This window comes from Crassostrea angulata, chromosome 6 (assembly GCF_025612915.1).
Source record: "Crassostrea angulata isolate pt1a10 chromosome 6, ASM2561291v2, whole genome shotgun sequence".
Classification (NCBI taxonomy): Eukaryota; Metazoa; Mollusca; class Bivalvia; order Ostreida; family Ostreidae; genus Magallana; species Magallana angulata.
In genome coordinates, this window is record NC_069116.1 from 41,210,200 (window position 1) to 41,237,657 (window position 27,458).

The 27,458-nt window shown below is 32.1% G+C and overlaps 1 protein-coding gene and 1 long non-coding RNA gene across 2 annotated transcripts; one reads left to right on the plus strand and one right to left on the minus strand.

Annotated features, from left to right (window-relative positions):
- Positions 1-1,059: 1,059 nt before the first annotated feature.
- On the minus strand, positions 1,060-6,827 carry LOC128187514 (low-density lipoprotein receptor-related protein 12-like). The gene is made up of 5 exons (XM_052857938.1): positions 6,806-6,827; positions 2,923-3,076; positions 2,450-2,673; positions 2,049-2,162; positions 1,060-1,834 (listed from the first exon to the last, which is right to left on the minus strand). Exons 1-5 carry the CDS (start codon positions 6,825-6,827, stop codon positions 1,419-1,421), a joined length of 930 nt encoding a protein of 309 aa, XP_052713898.1. The 3' UTR covers positions 1,060-1,418.
- Positions 6,828-8,815: 1,988 nt separating this feature from the next.
- LOC128187881 (uncharacterized) lies at positions 8,816-11,914 on the plus strand. The gene is made up of 3 exons (XR_008244100.1): positions 8,816-8,914; positions 10,572-10,611; positions 11,748-11,914. It is a non-coding gene; the product is annotated as an uncharacterized LOC128187881 (long non-coding RNA).
- Positions 11,915-27,458: the final 15,544 nt, after the last annotated feature.

Consider the following 27,458-nt stretch of genomic DNA (forward strand, 5'->3'; position numbering starts at 1 on the left):
ATGATTTTAGCATGTCTTGAGTAAAACTTTAAAAAAAATAATCACTCCTACAAATATTTCAACTTTAAAGGAGTTATTTGTCTATCAATATTATCTAGGAAACAATATACGGAAATCCAAATGTTTTGTTTTATCATCCCTTAAAATGGAGAATCAAACATTTTTATTAGGAAACTTTCAAATATTTTGTTGATTGTTGTTTCCTTTCATTTTAAATTTCACTTCAATGCATTTTTTAAATATCGTGATTAAACATACATGTAATTGCAAAGTCAAGCTATTTTACTGAGGTACGCGTTGCCAAATGACGCAAACAAATTTAGTTTAATACAGGCACGTAGCATCGTTTTTGAAAGTGGGGGGGGGGGGGGCCAGACTCATCCAAAAAATCTTGACAAGCAAAAAAAAAGAAAAAAAAGAAAAAAAAAAGGAAATTTAAACTTTTCCAAAATCTTCAAAATCCTAATACGTGGGGGGGGGGGGGGGGGGGGGGGGGGGGGGCTGGGATAGTATATAACTTCAATTTCATTCCTTATTTCCTTATTTTCATATCAATTTTTTACATACTCCTTAAAAAGTGGGGGGGGGGCCAACTCTATGATAATTCAATTTTTTATATGTAAATTTTAAAAAATTTGTTGCTGCGAGAAAAAGTAGGGTGCCCAGGCCCCCCCTGGCCCCCCCTGATGCTACGTGCCTGTAATATTTGGCTATCGACACATCGTCTACATTTCTGACAACAGGTGGGTTTCCTCTTCATTCGTACTTATACTAATCTACCTACGGGAACAAATCGTTTGACATTCGAATTGGATTGTTCAAGTTCATATTGTCGCTCACAGCTAATGTAGTGTTTTGTACTTTGTACAGAATGCACCTGTAAAAAGTGAGGCAGGTGTTAAAGCATTTCAAACGCAACCACCTGGCGTTTTAAACTTTTTCCCTTTATATATACAAATATTCTTACAATAATTAGATTGAATGATAAGAATTATAAGGAAAATCATAATTCCTGTACATGTGATTTGGAAAAAAGAAAAAGAAAAATGCAACTCAAAATACATGTACATTATAATTTTATTGCATCATTGTTTTCGCCAGCGAAATACATGGTACAGTGACAAAATGTTATCATTACATAGTACATGCTTTATCTATGTTAAAATTTAATTGAAAATTTAATCATCTTGCACCTTTTAAAATAGTCAGCATACGTACAGATTAAAAACTGAACATAGCCGTGCATTACTAGTATCTAATGATACCATTAAATAGATTGTGACTGAAAATATGTCTCACATTTCAATTAAAATATGATGATCCAACAAGTAACGATGCTAAATAACTGTAAAATCACTAACAATTATATCTTTTATATTAGAAAAGGAGAAGAGGGTTATAACTCAATCTAAATGTATTTAACAATTGCTAGCTCCTGCATTTACATTCATATTTATTTTCCCTGATTTTGCTCCCGGAACTTGTAAGTGATTTTTCTTGGAAGCGGAGGAAGAAGGCGTCGTGGGTCGTGATCCGATGTCAAGATCCTCATCCGTCTCAAAATCGTTAGACATGCGCGAAGGCGGCCCGGAAGCGACGTTTGTGTATGCGTAAGATTGGTAACCTTTTTTGTAATATTTCTTGGTTACGGGATAATTTCGTAAAGTACTTGTGTAATGTTCCTTGGGTATGGGTTCATTCAAAAATCGTTTCCATTTGTAGTGCCTGTAGACTAAGACTCCAATGATAACTCCGATCACAACAAGGGAACCGAGACCGAATGCAAGACCGTAAATCAGGGCAGAGTTGTCTTCAACGATCCCAAGTTCTTCCGCTACAAAAAAATCAATCAATCAATAAATTAATTAAATTTATCAATCAATCAATTAAATTTAGCAGCAAAAAAACACAGACAGAATATTTTGAAAATGGAGTTTTGCTTTAAATTGGTTTTGTTGATCACCAAATAAAGAAAATTGGACTACTTTTGCTCGACGTGATTGTAACGTAAATATGAAAAAAACTATATGATCTGTAATTTTATTTACCTGTACAAGCAGTTTCATCTGATTCGCCCCCACATTGATTAAAACTGTCACATCGCAGAGATTTGTCAATGCACAATCCATTACTACAGCTGAAGTAATCAGTGGCACATGGCGCTATACGTGCAAAAAAAACCAAGATACATTACTATTAACTTATCAAAAATATATATATAATTCTCAACAAGAAAAACAAAGAGAGATGTTGTAGAGAGTTCAATGGAATAAATAATTTAAAATGTTCAAAATGAACCTTTGTAAAGAAAACAGACAAAACTCACTTATTTTATTATTATTTTAATACAATAAAGTCATACTACCAATACATTTCAATCAGTTAAATGCAAAATTAAAAATCTACTTCTTTATGATTTAAAAAAGAAATAATTTTAAAAAACGTTTACCATTCGTGAAGGCTGCAAAAATGATGTCAAAGCCCCTGTAGCGGGCGCTACCGTCGATGACGAATTCTAAGGTCATTGACGTGGAGCTGGAACTGACGTTATGGGGACCAGACCTGTCGCAGTAGGGCTGGGGGTTGATCTTTGGGGAACCAGTGGAGGCACCGGCGTAGAATTTGACGTAGTCCACGCATGCTCCAGTTCGCTGTTCTTCCAATTCAAATCTCCTACAGAGAGCGATGAATGGTGAAAACATTGCATTAAAAGGATTTCGATAAAGATCGGTTATTTTTGCTATATTATTAGTGTATGCAGTATTCCCCACAACATCCTCCCCCTTTCAAAAAAAATTATAAAATATTAAATAGAAATCAATTTTTTCAAATAAGATGATCGCTAAAGTAAACAATTTCAACAAAAGCAAACACACATTAAATTAAAAACGAAAAAAAGAATTAAGTAAATTTTTTAATTACCTGGGTACGGCAAGCACTTGATGACCAGATGGCGCTGTTACCGTGATGGCGCAATTAACATTGTTGCTATAGGTGAGAGCAGTGCTAGATGGTACTCGCATGCTGGTGGTGAATGTAGATGACGGAGCGGAACTGCATGTCGATGGAAGATACACTGAACAATAGAAAAATGGGGTGTTAATAAACGTATTTAATTATAAATACATGAATATATAAATATCTTTAATGACTGTAGAAAAGAATTGTTTAACTAAACATAAGGATTAGTCCCAAATATTTGACGTTTTCCTGGCCTTTTTAACGATTCTGTTATTTTACATGCCAAGAAAACATGTAAAATATCAAAATCGTTTAAAAATGCCAGGAAAAGACAGATATTTTGGACTACATGTGGATTTCAATTACATGTATGTGTGGTTTGTTTGTCTGTTTGTTTATTTGTTTTTGTTTTTGTTTTGGTCACTCTATATAAATACTCCTCACAAAATATTTTCACAATCGTGTTTGTGAAACTAGGCAAAAGAGAGGTAATGCAACAAGGAACTTTGTTTGCAGTTAACATCGTTTTATTAATGACAAACTATAATATAAAAAGTTTACGATTACTTTCCGATTCATTCTTTGCTTTTGCAATTCGTAATTCGGTGATTTTTTTCTTTTATAACGTGATTTGATTTGTATCATTAAAAAATACTACTGATGATAATGTGGATTTTTTACCTTACATTGTATACAGAGAATAAAATCATAGATGTTTAATCTTTTAAGATTTTATTACTATCGATAATTGAAGACATATCACTTGAACATTACTTTTTGGAGGGAAAACTCAGTAAAGATATAGTACACATTTTTAGAACAGTTCAATATAGGAGTATATAGGATTTCCTTGTGAAGTTAACAAAACTTATCAAATATTTATACCATAATTATAGCGAGCGCAGCTCGCCGGCGCTGAGCGAAGCGAGCTCTAAGAACCAGTGTGCGCGGGAAAAAGAACGAGCTAAACCTACAGTTCATCAAACAAAATTTTTTGTCTGCGTCCCATAATGCTCTCTAATGTTTTCACCCGTGGTGCTATGCCAAAAATGGCCGACTTTTAACTCGTAATTTACAGTGACTTAAAGTCTGAAGACACGTTTTGAGTATCGCATATGCTTTGGCGAGACTCAAAAGATTTGTTACATGCTTTCATACCTCCGTATTGGGTCGAGAAACATAAACAAAGACATGGATGACGTCACAGTGCACTCGCGCTATATTTCCCGCGATATATTTAGAGGTGGATCAAACATCTGTAATGCGTGTACTAGCTATTTCAGTATAGACTGCAATACCTTCCCCATTGACGTACAATTTGTTTTTAATCTTTTTTAATATAGAGATGTTATGTATATATATTAGCAAGAGCCATACTTTACTGTCATATCGATCCATTTTTAAGCTAATTGTGCATGCATGAGTAGGGAGGAAATAAACAATAGGACATTTTGAAATAAATAAAAAGGAATAAAATGAAAAAAATAAACAGATTAAAAAAATTATGTAGATATTGCATATAGTCAGACCATTAAATTTAAAAGTGGGAAATTACACACCTACAAACAGGTACCGGGCTCTCTCTCTCTCTCTCTCTCTCTCTCTCTCTCTCTCTCTCTCTCTCTCTCTCTCTCTCTCTCTCTCTGGGAAGGGGGTTGCGCTGTATGTATCATAACCATTAAAATTAGTACCTTTGGCATACTTATTGTAGAGCAATACTCTCTCAAAAATTCTTTGACGTTCGTTGATACCTAAATAAAACTATAAGTTGACAATGATGCAAGGTATGTGTAATTCTTGCTGCGCTCGCCAGAACGGTAGCACCGTAAAACATATTGTTACATGAAAGTTATGTACATATATAATTTCAATGACCACATTATCATCGAATGAATATGAATGTACTGAAATTACTTTGATTTTGGTGCGATATTTTCAGAAAAACAAACGAGAAGACGCTCAAAGTTTTCGTATCAATTATTGATTTGTTCTGATTTTGATATCGGTGCGATATGTTCAGAAAAACAAACGAGAAGACACTCAAAGTTTACATATGAAAAATCGATTTGTTTGGATGCCACTTTTTGTTTATAAAAATTGAAATTAATTTACATTCATTTGTTTAATATTTGACTTTTGCGTAAATTATCTTTAAAAAAAATACGAATGTTAATTTACATACAACTCTCGAATATTTAATCATTATGTGTATGTATATACAATGTTAGACATTTTTAATTTGGTTGATATACATGTAGAATAAATAAAAATAAACCAAAAAATGTTTATAACTCTCTAAAATGAGATGACATTTTAAATGAACCACTGAGTAGAAAAGAAATAATTATAAATATGTGTGTGGCATAATGAATCGATGCTTTTTTGGTGAAAAAAGGATACTAAAAATAATAAAACATCTAATTTTAATACGTTAAGTTGAGATATTCTCCATAATTTTTATTTCAGTTTTACATTGTTAAATTTTCAAGTATCAGAACGTTTTTCATAACAGTTTATTATTTTATATTATATACATAATATGCATAATTACACGTGCTGTATTTAATTTGTTTTGCATTATCATTTCATCATGTGATTTTTATCTACTTTATGAGTTTTTGATTTCTGGAAATTTCACATATCAATATGAAAACTATGTTATTATAAGCGATGTACATGACAGAAAAAAAGATTTTCCTTCTTTCTACAGAAGTGGATTATGGTTTGCAAAAAGTCAATATATGCTCAAACAACAGGTTTAATTGCATTTTATTCTTCAAAATAACTTGTCTTCAAAAATTCAGAATATGTAAATAAGAAGTTGTAATTTTTATATTTCTTAATATTGTAAATTCATTGAATATTTTTTTCAAAGTGTTGGAGTTAGTACATGTATATTGTTTAAGATTTGTTCGCAATATAAATATCAAATGTTTCTTTAAAGACTAGGAAAGTCGGGTTATTTAATCTTTTAATTAAATCTTTCTTTATTAATTTATAATTGAAACTTCTTTTTGTGTGTTTGCCTTAAATAGAGGTTCAACTCTGGTTAAATATATAATACAATAAAATATTTTATTGGAGCAGCGAGTGTTTGTTGTGCATGTACATGTTTTGTTCAGATTAATATTTTTTAAGGTAATATGTACATCTGTATATAATGTCTTAATTACGTACAATGTTTAACGAAAATGTATGCCGCGGTTAAAGAGGAGTTGCACTCGTCATCTGTTTCAGTAATATTTTCAATAAATTGCTAAATTCCTCGTTCAAAAACCCCAACATCAAATAAAGTTCAACAAGAAATAATGAAATCGAAATTTCCTAGTAATACCGTAAAGAAGGAAACTTTCGTCTTTGTTTTATTTTCGCCCCTTTCGCCCACGTTGTCAGCGGGCAAATTTTAGACAGGGCAAATTCCCATGTCTCAAATCATCTCATAGTAAGCACAAACCAAACATGACCTGGTGAATTCAAAACGGGACAAAACTGTTTGCAAGTAAAAAAGAGCGAAAATTACACGAGGCGTAAATAATCCAGTATACAGTTTGCATATACAAGCATTGTGTTTTAAATATCATAGATAACAAAAAAATCAATATCAAAGATAACAAAATTTTGTGCAATTGTTGAGGAGTATTCGTACTAATAAAACCCTCCTGAATTTACAGAATGATTGATTCACGGGCCAAACATATTGCAAATAAACGAATGGAAAAAGCCCAAGCCAATGTGTGTTCCTGACGTAATATATGGTTTGAAATGAAATAATCTGTACCTAAAGTAACAGAATATTTAGACAATTATCATTATTGTTTTTAAGTCAACTCGCGTTCTCACTTACCCTGTTTTGATATTTCTTCCATCAAAACTAAAGTCGTGCAAACAAGAAACAAACTGGCTCAATTTCATATTTCAAAATCGGTAAATCTTAATCTCTATATATGCTCTTAATAAATTCCCGTTAAATATATTCATTCTTTACGTAATTATTTTATATTATTTGAATGCAAGTGTATATTTTAAACTCCCATTGACTTTGATCCGCCAAAGGATGCCCAACACCTTACTCTCATTATTGCTGTTTCGGACTACTTTATCGAAAATGAAAGTAGTTTTTTGTAATTAATTTAACAACAACTACACATCTTAAATAGGTTGAAATATCAAAGGTATAAATAAGTACTCTCGTGCAGACATTTCGTAGTTTATTGGCATAAAGGCTTGATTTTTAGTATCGGTTCTTTAGACAGGAAACAGAATGAATTTAGTTCCGTTGAACACTACTTTCTAACGAATTGTTCTCTTTCAAATATATCCAAAGGAGGTATGAACGTAGAGTGGCTTAGTTTAAAAATGCGGTTTTAAAAACCTTAAAAAGGTTTATTAATTAAAGTACAAAAATTCTATAGATCTGAAAATATTGCCTTAATGTGTTATTTTCCCTCATTGAGCCTCCAGGCTTTACTCTGGTTTAAATGGAATATCGTGTGACACTAGTCCACGTGTACCTTGTTTAAAGAAATCAAAATAAAAGCTATTTATATCACTATTGAATACTATTCACCCAGGGTATATAAGGCCTTACCTGGCCACACTTCGAGTCTTTCGTGTAAAAGGCCACGTGTACGTGGGTCATTCACGCAGTGTATGACAGAATTCTTTACTGCGCTGCAGTACCATTTCTTATACTGAGAGTTGGAGAAAATTCGGGTGTTCGTGAAAACTCCCTTTCATACCTGGTAAAATGCCAAATTTATCTGACTCCAGCTCTGAAAATGAAAATGTCGATAAGGACATTGTTCAGTTATTTGCGTCGGATTCGGAGGTTGATACGAACATACAAAATGAAAATGCCGACCGACCAAACACAAGAAGCGTGGCTTCTACTTCAACAACCGGGAAGGGTAAAGGATTAAGTTCCAACAAAAGGGGAAAGGCCCCAGCAAAAAAGGTAAACAATAAAAGAAAAAACAAAGAAAAAACAACAAAAAATAAAAAACAACAAGACTTTAATCCTTCCCAATTATTTTCGTTATTGAATGAATTTCTTAAGAGAACAGAACACGTCGATAATAACAACAATCCATGCACTTCCGGGACTACCGGCGAGAACCCAGAAGGGGTGATAGAATGTTTTCCGGATTCGGATTTCGATCATGTTAAAAATAACGAAACAGATATGTTCTCTATTGATAATGACCCAGAGGTGGTCTTTGATGATGATTATTCTGAAATTTCAATGCCAAAGATATTTGAGGATGAAACAAAATTTTCAGAGTCGATTTCGGAAAATATGGCTAAGTTTATTAAAATGGGTTGTACCCAAAAGGCTGATGTTTCAAAATATTTAGATGAAGTCAAAATTCCAGAAAACTGTAAAAATCTTGTGCCACCATTAATAAATTCTGAAATTTGGAATAATCTTTTTCCTAATGTCCAACAAAGAGACAAAACATTGCAAGATGCACAAAGAATTCTCGGTCTATCTATAGTTCCCATGATTTCACTTGCTGAAATGTTCAAGACAAATAAATTTGAAATGAAAAAAGCCAAAAAATGTGTTTCAGATGCAATTACTCTGGCATGCAATGCGATGTACGAGTTGAATGTAAGACGCCGCTTTATTCTCAGGCCATTTGTACATAAGAGATTTCAACAATTGTGTGCTGCAACAACTCCAATTGAGGAGAAAACTCTTTCCCCCTCTGACATTACAAAACGTATGAAAGAAATTTCTGATGCGTCAAAAATAAACAAGCAATTAACACCTGGTTTTCCTCGCAATATTCAATCAAAAAAACTTCAGGGGGAAAATGAACTTCCGAGGAAGGACAAGTCAGTTCAATCCATACTCTCGAGGAGGCGGCAGGTCAAGCCGGTCAAGAGGCTCGGGTTACAACCGAGGACAAGGCAGAGCAGGGTACAACAGATACCAGCAGAATTATTAGATGTGAGTAACTTAAATTTTGTTGCTGGGGGTTTAGCAAACAATATAAGAGAATGGGAGAAGATAACTTCAGATTCATGGATCCTTAATACAATTTTAGGTTACAAAATTGAGTTTGATGAAATTCCTTTTCAAAACAAAATTCCTGTTCCTATTAAATTTAATGAAAAACAAACGGATATAATAGATCAAGAGGTTATAGATCTCCTGAATAAAAATGCAATCAGTGTAAGCAAGTTTGAAGCAAATCAATTTATTTCTAATATTTTTATAGTGGAAAAGAAAAATGGCAAATTTAGACCGGTGATAAATTTGATGAAATTGAATGAATTTATTACTTATCACCATTTTAAGATGGAAACTTTAGATGTGGTTTTATCTTCTATAAAAAGAAACTCATTTTTTGTCAGTATTGATTTGAAGGATGCTTATTTGTCAGTACCCATTTATAAAAATGACAGAAAGTATTTGAAATCTTTTTGGAAAGGAGTCCTTTATCAATGCATTGCACTAATGTTTGGTTTGGCATCAGCTCCGAGAGTTTTTACTAAATTAATGAAACCCATTTTTGCTTTTATACGACAGCAAGGAATATCTTCATTGTATTATATTGATGACTCATTAATTCAGGCTAATCATTTTGCTAAATGTGAACGGGATGCAAAATTTTTAGTTAATTTGTTAGAAAGTTTGGGATTTGTTGTTAACAGAGAAAAATCGGTTTTAATACCATCTCAAGAAATATATTATTTGGGTCATATTATAGACTCTGTCAAATTCAAGGTATATCTACCAGATGAAAAAGTTGAAAAAATTATTTCTTATTGTAACTTACTTTCAACCAAAAAAGTATGTTTTATTAGGGAGATTGCAAGATTGATAGGATTATTTACTTCCTCCCTTCATGCCATAAATCTAGGAGCTCTATTTTTTTTAGATACTTAGACAGAGATAAAGTTCAAGCTTTGGCTAAAGAGAATAACGATTATGATGCACAAATGTTGTTGAGTGATATGTCTATTAACGAAATAGTTTGGTGGAAAGAAAATATAACACTTAGGAATGGGAAATGGATACGGGACCCAAAAGTAGATATTTATTTGGAAACAGATGCTTCAAAAGCTGGATGGGGTGCAAATTTAAATGGTAAAATCACTGGTGGCAGATGGTCAAAAACAGAATCAGTTTTGCATATAAATATTTTAGAAATTATGGCTATCAAATTTGCATTACAGAGTTTATGTCAGAATATGAAAAATATACATATTTGTATTAGATCAGACAATAGCGCTGCTGTCTCATACATTAATAATCAAGGCGGATCAGTATTATCATTATTTGAAGAGGCTAAAAATATTTGGCTTTGGTGTGATAATAAGAATATACTAATTTCTGCTGTTCATATTGCGGGAAAAAATAATGTTACTGCTGATTATATGTCTAGATCCTTCAGTGATTCAACAGAATGGAAATTGAATGAAAAGGTCTTTGATGAATTATGTAGAATATTTTTTTATCCAGACATGGATCTCTTTGCAATTAGACTAAATAGACAATTAGAAAATTATATTTCCTGGTTTCCTGATCCTTTTGCTTTTACTTCAGATGCATTTTCTATCAGTTGGTCAGATTTTAAACCTTATATTTTTCCTCCTTTCAGTTTGATTGGGAGAGTTTTACAGAAGTTGGAGGACGATCAGGTGAGCAAGGCAATTATAGTTGTACCAAAATGGGCAACACAATCCTGGTATCCAATGCTTCTAAACATGTTAATAGGAATTCCAGTGCGTCTGCCAGTAATTCCAAATCTACTTCGGTTAGCTCACAACAATCAGTTACATCCTCTAAACAGAAGGAAAATGTTTCTATTCGCCTGTATGGTATCAGGAGAAATCTCAAAAGCAGAGGTCTTTCAGAGAAATCTATTGAGCTCATTTCAAATTCATGGAGACAAAGTACCAATAAAAAGTACAACTTTATTTGGGCAAAGTGGAATTTTTGGTGTAATCAAAGGGATATCAATCCCATGCAACCAGCTTGTAATCAGTTAATTAATTATTTATCAGAATTGGCCGAAAATAATTATTCATACAACACTATTAATGCATACAAAGCTGCAATAACTCAGACACTTTCAGTCACTGGAAATTTTTATTTTAATCAAAATCCTTTGCTGATACGATTTATGAAAGGAGTATTTTTGAAAAATAGACCTAAACCAAAGTATACCTCAACATGGGATGTTGGTAAGGTTTTGACATATTTAAAATCTCTTTACCCATTGGAGAATTTAGATTTGAAAAGTTTGACTATGAAATTGGCATCACTGATAGCTTTGACTACAGCACAAAGGGTTCAGACATTAATATCATTGAATATCAAAAATATGTCTGACCATGGTGAATACGTGGTGTTCACCATTTCTGATTTACAGAAAACTTCTAGACCAGGTCATGATATGAAAAAAGTAAAAATAAATTCTTTCTCTGACAAAAGTTGTTGTGTGTTACACACATTGCGATATTATTTAGACAAAGGATTTAAGAAAAACGAGCAAATTATTAGTTTCATTTAAAACTTATGATGAAATTTCAACTTGTACAGTTGCTCGATGGCTGAAAGAAATATTGAAAAAAGCTGGTATTGATGAGAAAGTTTTTTCGGCTCATTCTTACAGGAGTGCTTCTACCTCAGCAGCTTTTGCTAGAGGTGTGCAACTTAAAGACATTTTAGAAACTGCAAATTGGGCAAATGCAAAAACATTTTATAGAAGAGAATTGAGGAACACTTATTCTGATACTATTTTAAGCTCATCTAAGAATTGATTTTCTTATAGAAGTGGTTTGACTTTCATCGATGGACGGATTTACGAGTACCCGGATACAGTCTCAGGATTATTCTTAAAAATGATTGCACAGGAGGAACATGGTCACAGTGACATATTTTTGCGTGTTAGTGTTAGTGAACGATGAACTGTATAGACTGTGGTGTGTTCTTTATGACATGGATATATCGGACTTTGGAGTAATTATTGCGTATAATTCAACTTGATTAATAAATGTATTTTTCTTTTCAAAATGTTGTTATTTTATTTTCTCTTATTATGTTGATGTTTTTAATTTGCTGTCTTTATTGCTTTAAAGATTCCATTTAAACCAGAGTAAAGCCTGGAGGCTCAATGAGGGAAAATGGAACCCTTATCCAAGCATCCTTAAGGATGTGATGGATGAGGGTCATTTTCCGAATTAGCCGTAAGGCTGCGAGGGTTTAAATACCCTCCCATATATTTCTTTTGATGCATTGACGCAGAAACAATTATACTAAAAATCCCACCACTAGACAACAAATTTAAGAACATGAACCCGATAATATAATTATTAAGTTTGCTTTAAAACGACTCGAAGTGTGGCCAGGTAAGGCCTTATATACCCTGGGTGAATAGTATTCAATAGTGATATAAATAGCTTTTATTTTGATTTCTTTAAACAAGGTACACGTGGACTAGTGTCACACGATATTCCATTTAAACCCTCGCAGCCTTACGGCTAATTCGGAAAATGACCCTCATCCATCACATCCTTAAGGATGCTTGGATAAGGGTTCCATTCTTTTATATTAGAGAGAGAGACAGAGTGAGAAAAGAGAGAGAGATTGTATAAAAAAAAATCAAAAGGATAAAAGATATTTTACTGCGAGGAAATATTTTTCCAACTGTTCTAAACTATTCTATTAGCTTACTTAACCATTAATTTGACTGATTTAGCAGCATTAACAAAATTAAATATCATCAATAATTGCCAGGGATTATTTTTTGATAATAATTATTTTAAAAAACAGGTGGCTTTGAATGAAAGTAAGTACCGATTGGCAATCAAAAAGCAATTGCAAGCTATAGAAATTATTTTGTTAGAAAAGTGATATTAGTGTATTTAATAAAAAATTATAATTGGTTTTATATAAATATGAGTAAAAAGCATCAAAATCGTTTGATATCTTTAAGGGTCATTCAAATGCGATGTCGTAAATATTATCCGTAAGTCTATTGGAATTTGGACATAATTTGATTTTCAATTGAATTTCGATTTGATTTGATTGGTTACAAAGAATAATTTTAATAAAAGTAAATTGTTTTTTTTTTTCATAAATCGAATAAAGTTTCATACCAAAGATTGTATCGTGTGACAGCAGTTTTAAGCATCTATCAATATTATCATTAATAGTCAAAAAAGTTAGTTTCAAACTAGATTTTAGCTGTGATATGAAGGACAGATCGATAAATCAGAAAATAATCATTTAACCCTATTATAAAAAATTTCTTTATTGTACCAAAAAACCAATATATTAATTAATGGTTACAAGTATTCATGTTCAGCTTGAGAATTGAATTATGCATGGTCAGAAAGAGGTGATTTTGGCTCAAATTAATTTCATGAGGAAGCTATTAAATGTAACCTTAGTTTTGTTTAACATTGTCTTTTACCATCCCCACTGCTTCTGTGTCGGTTACAATATTGTGATGATTTAACTGTATTATCTTCTTAAAAACACTCCTATGATCTTTAATAAAAACCGTATACTAGTACCAAGCTTACATTAAAAATTTTATTCGGTGGGGGTAAGGGGGTATGAAACAATGGATAAGTCGTTGCTCACTGAATCATTTCACGATTTAGATTTTACTTAGTGAAGATTTTATCGAAACCATCTGAATCCATCCATCCATCTATCCATCTATCTATCTATCTATCTATTACATGCAGATTTTGCATTGTCGCGCCTTGTTACTTCGTATATATCCAAATTATTTTGTAATATCTTTTGTCACAATTAAAGGGGAACAAATGGTATTACCCATGTTTGCATTTGAGACTATGTGAAATTATTATAAATCAAAGAACAAGCCATAACTCCGGGTTTCTTTTTCACTTACAATCTGTCCCAAGATATCCTGGATTTACAAATATTAATTGCATGGTATTTATAAATACCTCAGGGTTCAACGATGTTCATTCAAAAATATGAAAAATTTCCAAGATTTCTCAGTCAAAACACCCTTGTTAGCTTATCAGGTTTCAATACATTGCTAAAAAAATGTGATGTCTACGGGGATTTTGCATTAAGTAAGCCCGGATGATAACGTTATAAAATTGCGCGATGTATTCCGAGTGTATTCCGAATGGAAAAGAGATGTAAACATTCCCCATTATAAAACTTCGTAAGGAATCTTTTTTCGTTCCTGTGAATTTTTCCGAGCGAAGGATGATAATGTGTCAATGAAATTACCTTGGAAATTATCCCTTTCAACTATTTCAATTGCACTTCTTTCACAGGTATGTGTATTTTTTTTTACCGTTTTAGTATTTATCCTATTTTTGCGAATTGTTATTTTTAAATCGTTGATTTTTCAATTGTTTAAGTTTTAACCATCTATTACAGGATTTTAAGAAATATCTACAGAAAAATGAACACTGTAAAATAACTTACTCTACTGTAGTGCACAACAGTATTAATAGAGCTAGAATAAACAAATATTGAAAATAATTCTACTCTTAAAGTAACAATTGTTTAAAATTACATTATTCTGTCAATCAATTTCAACATTCCGTGATACTATAAGTCCTTTGCTTAGAAAACCTAATCTTAAATCTTTAATAGTGTTTTGGATACACAACACACATTTTAATGATGACAGACCTTTTCACGACAGTTGATAAAAATAAAAACATTCGTAATTTTGTATAAAAGGAGAAACCAAAACTATCGTTAACTCTGAAAAAAGGACTTATATAAACTCTGAAGTACATTTAATTTAAATAAAATCATTTCCTTATTTCAATATTAAAAGAATATATAGCAAATGCTTATGAGTTATAGGAAGTTTATGCATATATTTAAAACGATTACATATCGATATCCAGTGTAGTATTTTGTTGTATATTAAGAATCATGAATATTGTGGATCTTGGTTTTCATATGATCGTCCATGTTACGCTAACGAACGGCCTTATAGGAGGTAACGTCTGTAGGTATAATGACACGTATTTAAGGTAAGAACCAACAGAATTATTAAAAGCAAAAAATGTTGATTTATTATAATACAATGTACGTTATTTTACTATAAAGTTTTTTTGTGAGCTTTTCCGCATTAAATTGTCTATTTGTGTTTTAGTTTTTTTAATATCGACGATTTCGTCTTTACTTAATTTTATAAGCCACTTTCTTGGTTATTAACAGTATCTTAAAATATTCTTTTAATATTTGACTTTAGGAAGAAGTCTTCTTGTGATGAAACATAATTCTTATATTCAGAAATTTAAGAAATTTCCACACAGTCAAAAACACCACATTACCAAATAACAGATGTATATGGAACACTAATGCCCCATCAATTAGACAAACATTATAAGATTCACTAGATTGGCAGTATACATATAATGGGCAGTATGCATGGAAATGAAATTGACGTTTCGAACATAAAATCGATAGCCGTCATCTAACAGTACTGTTATAGATGCATCAACCTATCAAAATGACGTGTCTAAGTTACGCACTGTGGACTTGAATCACAGGTACCTCAATTAAAGAGCAATCAAGGAATAGTCTTCAACATCACATCTTTGGCAAAACACGTTTTCTTGATATAACAGTAATTAGTTTCCTCAACCTTTGCGGCGATAATGCACTATTAAAGCAAATAATTAGATTTTTCCGAGTACTAAGGGCATAACTCTGTCAAAAATTCCTCGATCGTACCTAACACTAAACTGAACCTAAATATTTGTATGATAAATCTGTTTACCGAATTTCATTTCATTATATGCTACCTTTACAAAGAATATGAACGGACCGACCGACCGACTGACTGACCGACAGACAGCAGCAAAGCGGAATGCCCTCCCTTTTTCGAAGGGAGGCATAATACTCGTACATTTATCAATGAAATTTACTTTCTAAATGAATAGGAGAAAAAAATGTTTAAAATAAATCATGTAAGAGCGCTTACAAGAGCTTATAAATATATAATTTATTTAAAAGTTATATTTTAAAAACACTTTTTGAAACCAAATGTCTTGTTTCTAGTTCACAAATCATCATTAATGTTATTATTTTTAAAATGTTTAAATTAATAATTCTACAGTAATTTTGAATTACAATACAACGCGATATATTTCTACGCCAGTGTTCCACCAGAAATACATATAGTCTTTGTTAGATTCTAGACTTTGGTTACTATTTTTGATCTTTTTGATCTTTCATCTTGGAATGATTGAGGGTTCAAAATTATATACGTAATAGAACATTTCAAGTTTGCATGTTGTCAGTTTATACAAGTTGTCTTGTATGTACTTTTAAAATTCTCTTTCAAGATGTTGTAGGAACTATGAAGAGAAGAATAATAAATGTGTAGGTAGGTTTACGTTTGCAAAACACATGTATTAAATTGAAATAATTTGCTTTTACTAGGCAATATTTTTTTTATATATTTGCATTTTTCATACTAAAGTTCAGCGATGAATATGCTTTTTTAAAACAAAACAATGAAAAAATTATTATTTAGGTACTTTTTAACTTTAGATATTTCAACTTGTATAAAAAGTCATATTAACGTTTTCATATTGTCAGAATGCAGACCCGGCTTTTTTGGTGTAAACTGTCTTCAGACGTGTGAAGAAAACTTTTATGGCATTTTTTGCGAAAGTAAATGCGACTGCATTGAAACACAAATTTGCCATCATGTATGTGGATGCCAACCTGTTTCAAGTTTGATAAATGACAGTTTAACAACAGAGAATGAGACGTCATCATATTTTGCGGAGTCATGCCCACCTTCAACCACTGTAGTTCTCATAGGTCAATGTATCAATTATTGCAAAACAATTTTATTTTGTACATCAACTGACTTATTTAATTAATATATCTAAGTATAATATATATATAAGTAAGTGATAAAAATAACAGGTTATTTTTATCACTTACTTATTTCACTTACTTTTTTTCTTATAGCAACCATTAATGGCACACAACCAAAACAAGGTTTGTGCATGCTATATCCATTTATCATGAATTAAAAGTCAATAGTTACATGTATATTAAAATTGTATAACTTATCCACATACATGTATATGATTGTCACATTAATATTTTAGTGTATATAGCTGGTGATATTAAATCTAAAACAGTTGCAAGATTTTAGTGATGTTAAAAGTTTTATATTTTTTGCCCTGCATTTTGTGCATGAGCATAATCAACCTATTTAAAGATTATTTAACAATTTAATAGGTTTGAATGGTTAAGATCCAGGAAATATGATATTGCAGAATGTCGTATTTTATTTCTATTTATCGCTCTTGACTAATAGGAACACTTCCTAACGTGTTTGACTTCGAATCAGGTTAAAAAACAGAGGAACATATTGGAGCAGCGAGTGTCATGAGTGTATGTTTTTTAATCGGAATATGGATATCATATCGGTAAAAACTTCAATAATACCGGTATTTTGGATTTAAAAAAATCAGCATTCCTCGTTTGTTTCATTTTATTAACTTTCACGTGTTAAACATTTAACTAAACTACATCCTTCTCTTGTCATTCGTAGGTTGCACCTGCAAAACAAAAAAGAAGGTATTAACCCATCATTTTGCTCCTTAGTTAAATGTTATCTCATACATTGAAGATTTCCCCGTAGCAAACAAAGTGAAATATAACATATTCTTTTTAAATTTTAGAACATCGCAGTCACCATAATGTAGTGTATGATCTAGAAGAACCGCCAAGGATTCAGGAAAACCCCAATGATAATGAAGAGGCAGCAGAGCATCTGTATGGTACATGTAGTTACGATGATACCTGCTACAGCACATTGACTCTCAGAGTGGAACTTCTGGGGCCTTGTACATCAAAACAGGAAGTCTTCAATGATGATAACGTGTACGAGCTTGCTTACAGCTTTGAACGTCAAAATGATGAAGAACAGACACCACATGCATTCATTTCTAATATGAGTGAAGCAACTTAACGACTTCAAAAATTCCTTCACGAATGAATCTCGAATGACCATAAAAATCAGAATAACAGTTTTATAAAATATGCATATTTACTAAATATGAGGCGACAGGACGTTGGTCAAGAGACTTTTGTTGATCACATGACAGTTATAATACATCTTTTAAAAATGTAATAAACATTATGGAAGTCAAGTTGTTTGAATTGTCTACATATTTAATCAGTAGGTAAAATAAGTATACTTCTCCAATTAAATTTGTGCCACAAACACCCAATTTTTCAGTTCTCTTAATGTTTATTTATTTTTTTTAAGGGGGGAGGGGAGGGAGACTGACATTTTCTGATCAGTTGTATCATGTAAAATTTCCTTATCAAAATACATAAGTTGGGGGAATTTTAATGTTGTTATCTTTATCAATATAGATGTACAAACTTATAAGTGGTTATTATACCCATTGATATATTCTTATTACTTTTTATTGTTAATAAATAAATCTTAAGAATGTAATTCATTTTTCGATGTTTCAAACCAAAAACTGTCACAAAAAGTCATAATTCTGAAAAAAGGAGTAGGGGTGATTCCTATCGTAGTAATTCCGTTGGGGCAAAGAAAGTGGCATTGAAATTTGTATATATTGTATTTAATGCTTAAGTTGATATGCATTCAGGTCAAGAGAAAGTAAATGAAAGGTGCCTACAGCTTTATGAAATTCGAGATATTAATTCTTTCATTGATGCTTTATAACAATACCTTTGTTTCATAGGGTGTACCGGGGCTTAAAGTTTTGGTAAACACTATGAAAAATCATGCTTTCAACAATCATTTTCTATGATATATGAAGGATAAAACTAACAAATCTTGGAGTTTTGTCCATTTTTGACTAATGAAATATATCTAGAATGCCTACAGTCTCTCTAAAAACGGCATTAAACAAGCTCTTGACCTCGTCTTTAAAATGATGTCAAATTAAATATAGGTACCGGGATTACTTTTCCCGTGATTAAATATAGAATGTCAAAATATTCTTTTAATTTCTACATAATTCCTTTTAGGTATTCAATGTATAACGAGCTTAATTAGGTATAGACCTATACTTTCCATTTTTACAATAAGCATATATCTCAGTTCAATATCACAACCAAAAAAAAAATGAAAAGAACTATATATGATAAGAGTTAAATTTGGCCCCCATAATTCGCCATTTTTTAAGTGTTTCGGGTACAATAAAATGTTAACTAATTTTTTAGAAGAGTTGATATAAAATATATTTTTCATCTATTTATTTGATTTATTTGCACTCACTGGCAGTAAATGACGTCAGAAGTGACGCCATTTCTATAATTCAATCAAAATCAGCCAAAAATTGACATTTTTCTTATCTATTTACGAATTGGAAATATAGAGCGCATGCTTGAACAAGGAAAATCTTTTTGTCACGTATAAGTCTTGGCTAGATACATCTCTGATTAAAATATTTTATTTGTTCAAGAATGCGCTCTATGTTTTCAGAAGGAAAAACTGCTTGTAAATAAGCTGGTTTACGCTAAAAATGCAAAAATGGCGGGAAAAGGTTGTCGTTACGGTGTCATATTTCTAAATTGTGGGCACTTGAACCAAAATGAATATTATGTAAACACATCAAATACATATCTGTACTAAGAAAACAAAGAATGATAGTAAAATGATGATGTTCATTTTAGGGGGCCATTTTAGGCCCTTATCATATATAGTCCTTTACCATTAATTTAGAAAAGTATGCTATTGATATTTCGGTGCTTTAGCACTAAATGTAATATCAAACCTCAGTTCATATCAAATAATTCAAAAAGAACTGTATGATAGCTTCAAATTATTTAATTAAATATACAAGAAAGAGAATACAATAAAAAAAACCAGGCATGGGCACGATTACTCAAAAATGTAATCGATTAATAATCGATTACATAGGGCAATTTTGTGTAATCGATTATTAATCGATTACACTAATTTTTGTCCAGTAATCGATTGTAATCGATTACTTTATAACATGTAATCGATTAATAATCGATTACTTTAAAAAAAATTCATTAAAATGTGCATGATACATGTACCTCTTCAGAACATATCATATAAACTCTTCAAGTTAATTTGGTTTTATTAAAGATGTATTTTCATTATAGGAATGATATGAAAATTTCAGACTTTATATTTCAATTCTAATAAGATAACATTTTATAATTTCTACTGTTTATTTAAATCATAAGCAATTATAAAGAGAGCTTTGTCATTTAAATTATGAAAACAAAGGTATTTTCTTGGAAGTTAACGACTTTGTATGAAATCTTGACCTTGCACCTTTAACATCATATTCATTCTGTTGTTATTGATAATTTCTCGACAATAGGAATTAGATTAAAATTTTATAATTTTGAAAATATCATCGGCAATATCCAAAAAACTTTGAGGGAACCTTGCTTATTGATTTGAATGAATTGGGTTTGGAGCTTATAATTGTTCTGATTTAATAGATCATTGTTTGGGCTATTTCAATTATTATCTAAACGTGATTAGGGTGGTCACACCTCATTATCTGCTTTGTGCATTTCTTACCTGGCAAGAACAAACACACTTACTGACACTTACACACCCTTTTATTTTTTTCTCTGGCAAAAAAGACACTAAATATAACCTCTCTCTCTCTTTCTCTCCCTCTCTTTCTGTCTCTCTTTAAATAATGGTCAGTAGCTTAGTGATTTTTCTAAGCCACACTAGGTTAAATAGTCAAAAAATTCTGCAAGGAAGTGTGAAACACAGACTGAGTGAACTGATTATCTGATTATATACTCAATGACATTTGAACCAATAGTTTAATTTATTTTAAGTGAAAATGGAAAATCATAAAAAATGAAAGTAAACAATTATATTTTATAAAATGTATTATAAACATTACTTGAAGAGCATTTTTTCATACAATATGTGCATCACAATATGTTTATGTAAAAAGTAATCGAAAGTAATCGAAAAAGTAATTATAATTACACTGAACTTTTTGGCTGTAATCGATTAAATTACGATTACAAGTAATCGAAAATCTCTTCGATTACAGATTACTGTCGATTACTCCAAAAAGAGTAATCATTACAATCGATTACGATTACTCGATTACGATTACCCCATGCCTGAAAAAAACAAATCGAAGAATGAAGGTATCATATTTTTTTTCACTCAAACTGTACACATGGCTTCCAAGAATGTGTTAGTGAAATACTTAGAAGTGTACAATATGGCCCAAATTAAATAGAAGTATAAAGTGCACCAATATTTAGTATAACAAAAGTTTAAAGATATTTATAAGCAACAAATTCAGATACAAATTTCGTTTTTTTACCGTCAATTTTTTTAACCGGGTTTTCCAACGGAAAAATCCGGTTATTAAAATGGTGAAAATAGCGGGCGGGTGGGCGGGCGGCTGCCAAAAGGGTACCCTCATTGTACGGATAACTCCTCCTACAGTTCTCAAGATAGGAAGTTGTTCTTTTGCAGATCAATTGTACATATATCAGAGGTGTGCATATTGCTAGGATTTTGATTTCTGATAATTTATCGAAAAAATACCAGCTTTTGAACTTAGTCATTTTTTGGCAAAATATTGCATATAGGCAACCCTCATTGTACGGATAACTCCTCCTACAGTTCTCAAGATAGGAAGTTGTTCTTTTGCAGATCAATTGTACATATATCAGAGGTGTGCGTATTGCTAGGATTTTGATTTCTGATAATTTATCGAAAAAATACCAGCTTTTAAACTTAGTCATTTTTTGGCAAAATGTTGCATATAGGCAACCCTCATTGTACGGATAACTCCTCCTACAGTTCTCAAGATAGGAAGTTGTTCTTTTGCAGATCAATTGTACATATATCAGAGGTGTGCATATTGCTAGGATTTTGATTTCCAATAATTTATGGAAAAAATACCAGCTTTTGAACTTAGTCATTTTTTGGCAAAATATTGCATATAGGGTACCCTCATTGTACGGATAACTCCTCCTACAGTTCTCAAGATAGGAAGTTGTTCTTTTGCAGATCAATTGTACATATATCAGAGGTGTGCATATTGCTAGGATTTTGATTTCCGATAATTTATGGGAAAAAAAATACTAGCTTTTGAACTTAGTCATTTTTTGGCAAAATGTTGCATATACATGTAGGGTACTCCATTTCACTGGATAAGGGTTGACATGGATTATGGATACAGTTTACATAAAAGGAAACCCGGTTTGCTGTCACATTGACAGCTTTTCACTTGTTTTATTCTAGTGTCTACTACCCCTCCCGCCAAAATGTAAAATCTGAGAAGTAATAACCTGATAAACATAAACATGCTTAATCAACTCAAGTGTTAGATATCTTCATTAGAAATGTTACAATCAGATACATAATGTATAAATACATCAGAATAGTGAATATATTTATATGTGAATGCATATACTTATATAACATAGGTATACACGCATATATAAATGGTTCTTTAAAAAAAGCACGTTTTCCAGTACTTGACTTCACAATCATTTAAAAAGCACTCATGAGTTTAGATACAACATCATCTAGTGTTTTCTTAGTGCAGCTTACTGTTAATTGTCTTTCTGTTTTAACAAGAAAAGTGTTTTGGGTCCATCTTCAGTATCACGATTCTTGATCGCCTTAAGATGTCCAAGATCTAGAGTCAGCCCAGATCCGGCTATTTTTCCTGCCATACACTTTGAAAGAACAGCATTTTGCACAAGTGTTGCCAATGAATTATAGTTTTAGCTTTTTCACCATTGCAGATGAGTTGCTGGATTTCTGCTTTGAGAGGAAATGTAAAGGAAAGAGTGTATATCTGTGATAGCAATGCATGCTGCACAAGCTTCCCTAGGGCCTTCACATCGTCTACAGCATTATGGGCACCGTATGTTTCGTTAAAAAGGGATCGGTAAAGACTCTCATGCTTGTATGAATCTTGATTTTTAAAACACTTCTTAAACATTGCTAGACTGTCTTCACAACCAGTCACAACACTGGCAAGCTGGGTGTCTTTCTGTATGTTTTAGAATGTCGAAACAAGAACAGGAAAATCAAACCGCCGGCCATTGTCAGCAATTTAACAAACATTTTTGAATTTTGTCAAATATATGATAAATTTGTCTGCAGCAGAATGAATACTGTCGGACTTCACTGATTTTCCTGCAACAGAGACGCCACTAGAATTTGCAACAATACCAGTTACTAGTCGTGCATTCTCAGTCTGAAGCATCTTGGGTCGAACATAGGTACTGAATTTTGACTCACTTTACAGCTCTACAGCAGCAATTTGCACAATATGGGGCATCTGCCTTCCTCGTACTGTAATATATTTTTAGCAATGAAAACATGAAAACAACATTGCAATAACTCTGAAATTGACATATACCTGCCCATAGTGAATGATAAAGATATACATAAAGCACAGAGAAATTCACCCTTTTTTTTTTTAATCTTTTTTTGTCTTGCATAGATGGCCCAGTGGTTAGCGCGGTGACCGCTCACTGCTAGGAAAATGGGTTCAAGAGGTCGATCGTGAGTTCAAGCCCCGGCCGGGGCGGAGGTGGAGCTCCAAAAAAAAAAAAATAAAGCTTCACCTCAAAACGCTAACACAAAATAATAACTTGCATTCAATTCAATTCTCAAAAGCAAAAATACAATGCCTATATTTGTAACATATCTACCATTGAGATATATCTGCGTCCTTCATTGATAAAAGGTGCAGCTGTATGAACTTTGAAGTCGATGGACTCAGAGTTTCCATAACGCAGGGACATCGGAGCTCTCAGTGTTACCTCACGGTTAGCGTGCTCGTACTGCTGACTTGATCCAAGATCAATGTACCGCTCAGCATTTGCTATGTTAGATTCAAAAACTGCCTCTAACTGATGTCGTAAATCTGTGTCTTTCTATGCTGATTTGTATGGCAAGCTTCTGTGTTACATGTAATATACCTCTCCTTGTTTACGCAAAAAGCCACAAAATCTTGGTTTGCAGTACTGGTGGTCCCCGAGCTGGTTTGGAATAAGTCCTCTAAGATTTTCTTCTAATCCTTATTTATTACCCTGATTTTTCGAAGAAGCATATTTCACGCAATTTCACGCACTACTGGCTGTGATATGGAAAAGGGTATGTATTATTCTCTATATATATTTAAAGTTGCATTTTTTAATTCATTCAATCTAATACATCGATGTTGGCATGTTTTATTAGTCCCCTACCGGTTTCACCGGAGGGGACTATAGCTTTCCTCTGCGTCCGTCAGTCCGTCTGTCCGTCCTTCTGTCTGTCCGTCCGTCTGTCTGTCCCACTTCAGTTTTCCGTTGTTTTTTTCTGCATGCGTTTGACGAATGATGTGAAACTTGCTGAGCAGCTTCAAACAGCAGACCAAGTTTATACTTTTGTAGCGTCTAGTCAACACCATTTCCAGAAATTTAATTTTTTTCACTCCAAATTTTTTAATGATCGGGTTCGTTATCGGGCTCGGTGTGTACTAAATGAACGAGGACATTATGTGGTCAGTAAAATAATAAATAATATCGTGCATTATTTGTATTATTACATTTATCATTTCTAATAACAAACAAATAAGTTCTGTCAAATGGTGTCAAGTATTGTGTAAATTTTAACGGCAGGGTATTATTACAATCGGGTTCGTTATCGGGTTTGGGCTGTTGGATGATAGACTAGACTTCTGTGTTTGCTTTGCTTCAAATATGTACTTTTTTAAATGGATTTTTGAGATTGTTTGCTGTTTATTATAATCATTTTTCATAATTTTCTTTACAATTACTACATTTATGAAAGGGGATATTTAATATACAGGGTCTCAAACTTTTGCCATTCTCAATCAAAGGGGTTATACCGGTAGGGGACGTGTATTGCTTATGCAATACCCTCAGAATGCTTGTTATTAGTCCCCTACCGGTTTCACTGGAGGGGACTATAGCTTTCCTCTGCGTTCGTCAGTCCGTCTGTCCGTCCGTCAGTCCCACTTCAGTTTTCTACACTTTTTTTCTTTATGCATTTGAGGAATAATATGAAACTTGCTGAACAGCTTTAAAATGTCAAACTACAGATCAAGTTTACACTTTTGTAGCGTCTGATTGACATATTTTCGAGAAAAATAATTTTTTATATTCCAATTTTTTAATGTTCGGGTTCGTTATCGGGTTCGGCGTGTACCTGAATAAACGAGGTCAGTATGTAGTCAGTAATAATATCGTGCGTTACGTGCGTACCATTCCTTTTCCTGTACCATTCCTTTTATCATTTCTAACAAACAAATAAATTCTATAAAATAGTGTCAAGCATTGTGTTGTAAATTTAATCGGCAGGTTTTTTTGTAGTATTATTACAATCGGGTTCGTTGAAGGGTTGGGCTGTTTAACTGTTTCGTTTGATTCGGGGTACAGAGGACGGTAAGAAATGATATTGTGCATAACAGTGCATTGTTTTCACAAATTTTTACCAGCGAATACAGAATAGACTTGGCGAAATTACAGGAGATGAAATAAAGAGTATTATTTTACCTATTTCCTATTTAATTTCTATATCAACTATATAGTTTTAATTTCCTCTGTTCTTTTATCTCTGATTAAAGCATGACATCTCGTTTACAATAGCTCTGAAATAGTTGTGTGCTTGGAACCTTTCATAGAATAATACAAACCGGTAGGGGACGTGTATTGCTTATGCAATACTCTCAGAATGCTTGTTTATAAAGCTTTTTATTTGATATTAGAGAGGTTTAACATTAGACCAACGTGTACGCATGCTTATACGTGTATGTGTGAAAAGAAAAATACATTTATGTGCATTACGTCATCAGTTTTTGTAAATGATGAATGTTTACACGTATGTACACGAATTAACAAAGTTTCCGTAAGGTTGTATTTTTTGTGTTGGCTATTTATTTGTTCAAATGTGTTTATTTTTCTGAAGCCATAATATTTAATGCTAATACTGCAGGGGTAAGGAAACATAAATTTTCGCTAATATGTATTGTGTTGAAGATGTTTAAACATTATATCCTCCAATAGAACATACAATAAACCTCAATCACCAGTAATAAATAAAATCTTCATAATGATTACTTAAAACGACAGTGTTAAATAAAATTTATTTTTGCGATCAACATTTTTTGACTTTGCAATCAACAGTCAGATAAAAAAGAGAGGATATAAAACAAACTTCATTTACAAGTACAAGGTACACGTAATAACTGCTAAACAAGAAAAGTTAAGAGAACGGGTACGCCAAGTTCTAACTTGCAACCTACATTTTAAAGTACGCGTACCCGGTGATCTGCTAAACCTCTTAATTACTGCATCAACAACTTGTAGCCAGTTTAGACCTCTCTAACTGTATGACTCTGAGCATATGTTTCTGTATTATGTAATTTTCATTGTTTATTTTAAACCATTACTTTGATTACCGTACTAGTTTTTAGCTTATTTTCTTGATTTGTAATTTTTTTTATTGTTTATGTTTTAATAATCATTTACAGGATTTAAATAAATATCTGCAGAAAAATGGGCATTATAAAATATATGATTTTACCAAAATATATAACAGTATTTTTAAAAAGAGCTAGAATAATAAAAAATAGTTCCACTCTAAGAGTAGCTGTTGTTAGAAAGTACATTATTTTGTCAATCGAGTTCAACATTTCGTGATACTATCAGTCCTTTAATAAGAAAACTTAATCTCAAATCTCTGATGGTCTTTGGGATACACGACACACATTTCCATGGTGACAGACCTCTTCACGGCGGTTTATAAAAAACTAAAAACAATGGTTATTTTACATGAAAAGAAAATTTTAAATATCGTTAACTCTGAAAAAGAGGAGTTATAGAGACTCTTGAGTACATTCAATTCAATTAAATAAATTTATTTCCCTATTTAAATATTTAAAAAAAGGCAAATAAATACGAGGTATAGGAAGTTTATGCATAAATTAAAACAATTAAATATCGATATACACTGTGGTTTTTGTCGTGTATTAAAAGTCATGAATATTATGGGCTTTGGTTTCTTTATGTTCGTCCATGTTACGCGATCCTACGGCCTTACAGGAGGTAACGTCTGTTGGGATAATGACACGCATATGAGGTAAGAACTGGCAGAACTATTAAAAGTCAAAATAATTTATTATTTTATTAATTTATTATAATACAGTGCCTGTAATTTTTCTGGTGTATGAATTTTACTCTCAATTTTTTTTTTCAACTTCTCTGCATTTAGTTGTCTTTCCATGCATTAATATTTTTTGTTACTATCGACGATTTTCTTCATTACAAACTCTAATAAAACACTTTGTTGTTTGTTAGCAATTGCTTCTAATAATCTTTTAATATTTCACTCAAGAAAGGTATCTTCTCGTTATCAAACATACTTCTTATATTTAAAAAAATGAAGAAAATTTCACACATTCAAACAGACAATCTTACCAAATTATAATACCAGTTTAATCGACAATCTTATTTTCGCGGCAAAGAC

What these genes read in the sequence shown, in the direction of transcription:
- LOC128187514 (XM_052857938.1), bottom strand. Translation starts at nt 6,827, where the DNA reads ATGGAAGAAATATCAAAACAGG. An exon ending in GGAAGAAATATCAAAACAGG is followed by an intron (nt 3,077 to 6,805) that starts GTAAGTGAGAAC and finishes TCTATTGTTCAG; the next exon opens with TGTATCTTCCATCGACATGC. An exon ending in AGATGAAACTGCTTGTACAG is followed by an intron (nt 1,835 to 2,048) that starts GTAAATAAAATT and finishes ATTTTTTTGTAG; the next exon opens with CGGAAGAACTTGGGATCGTT.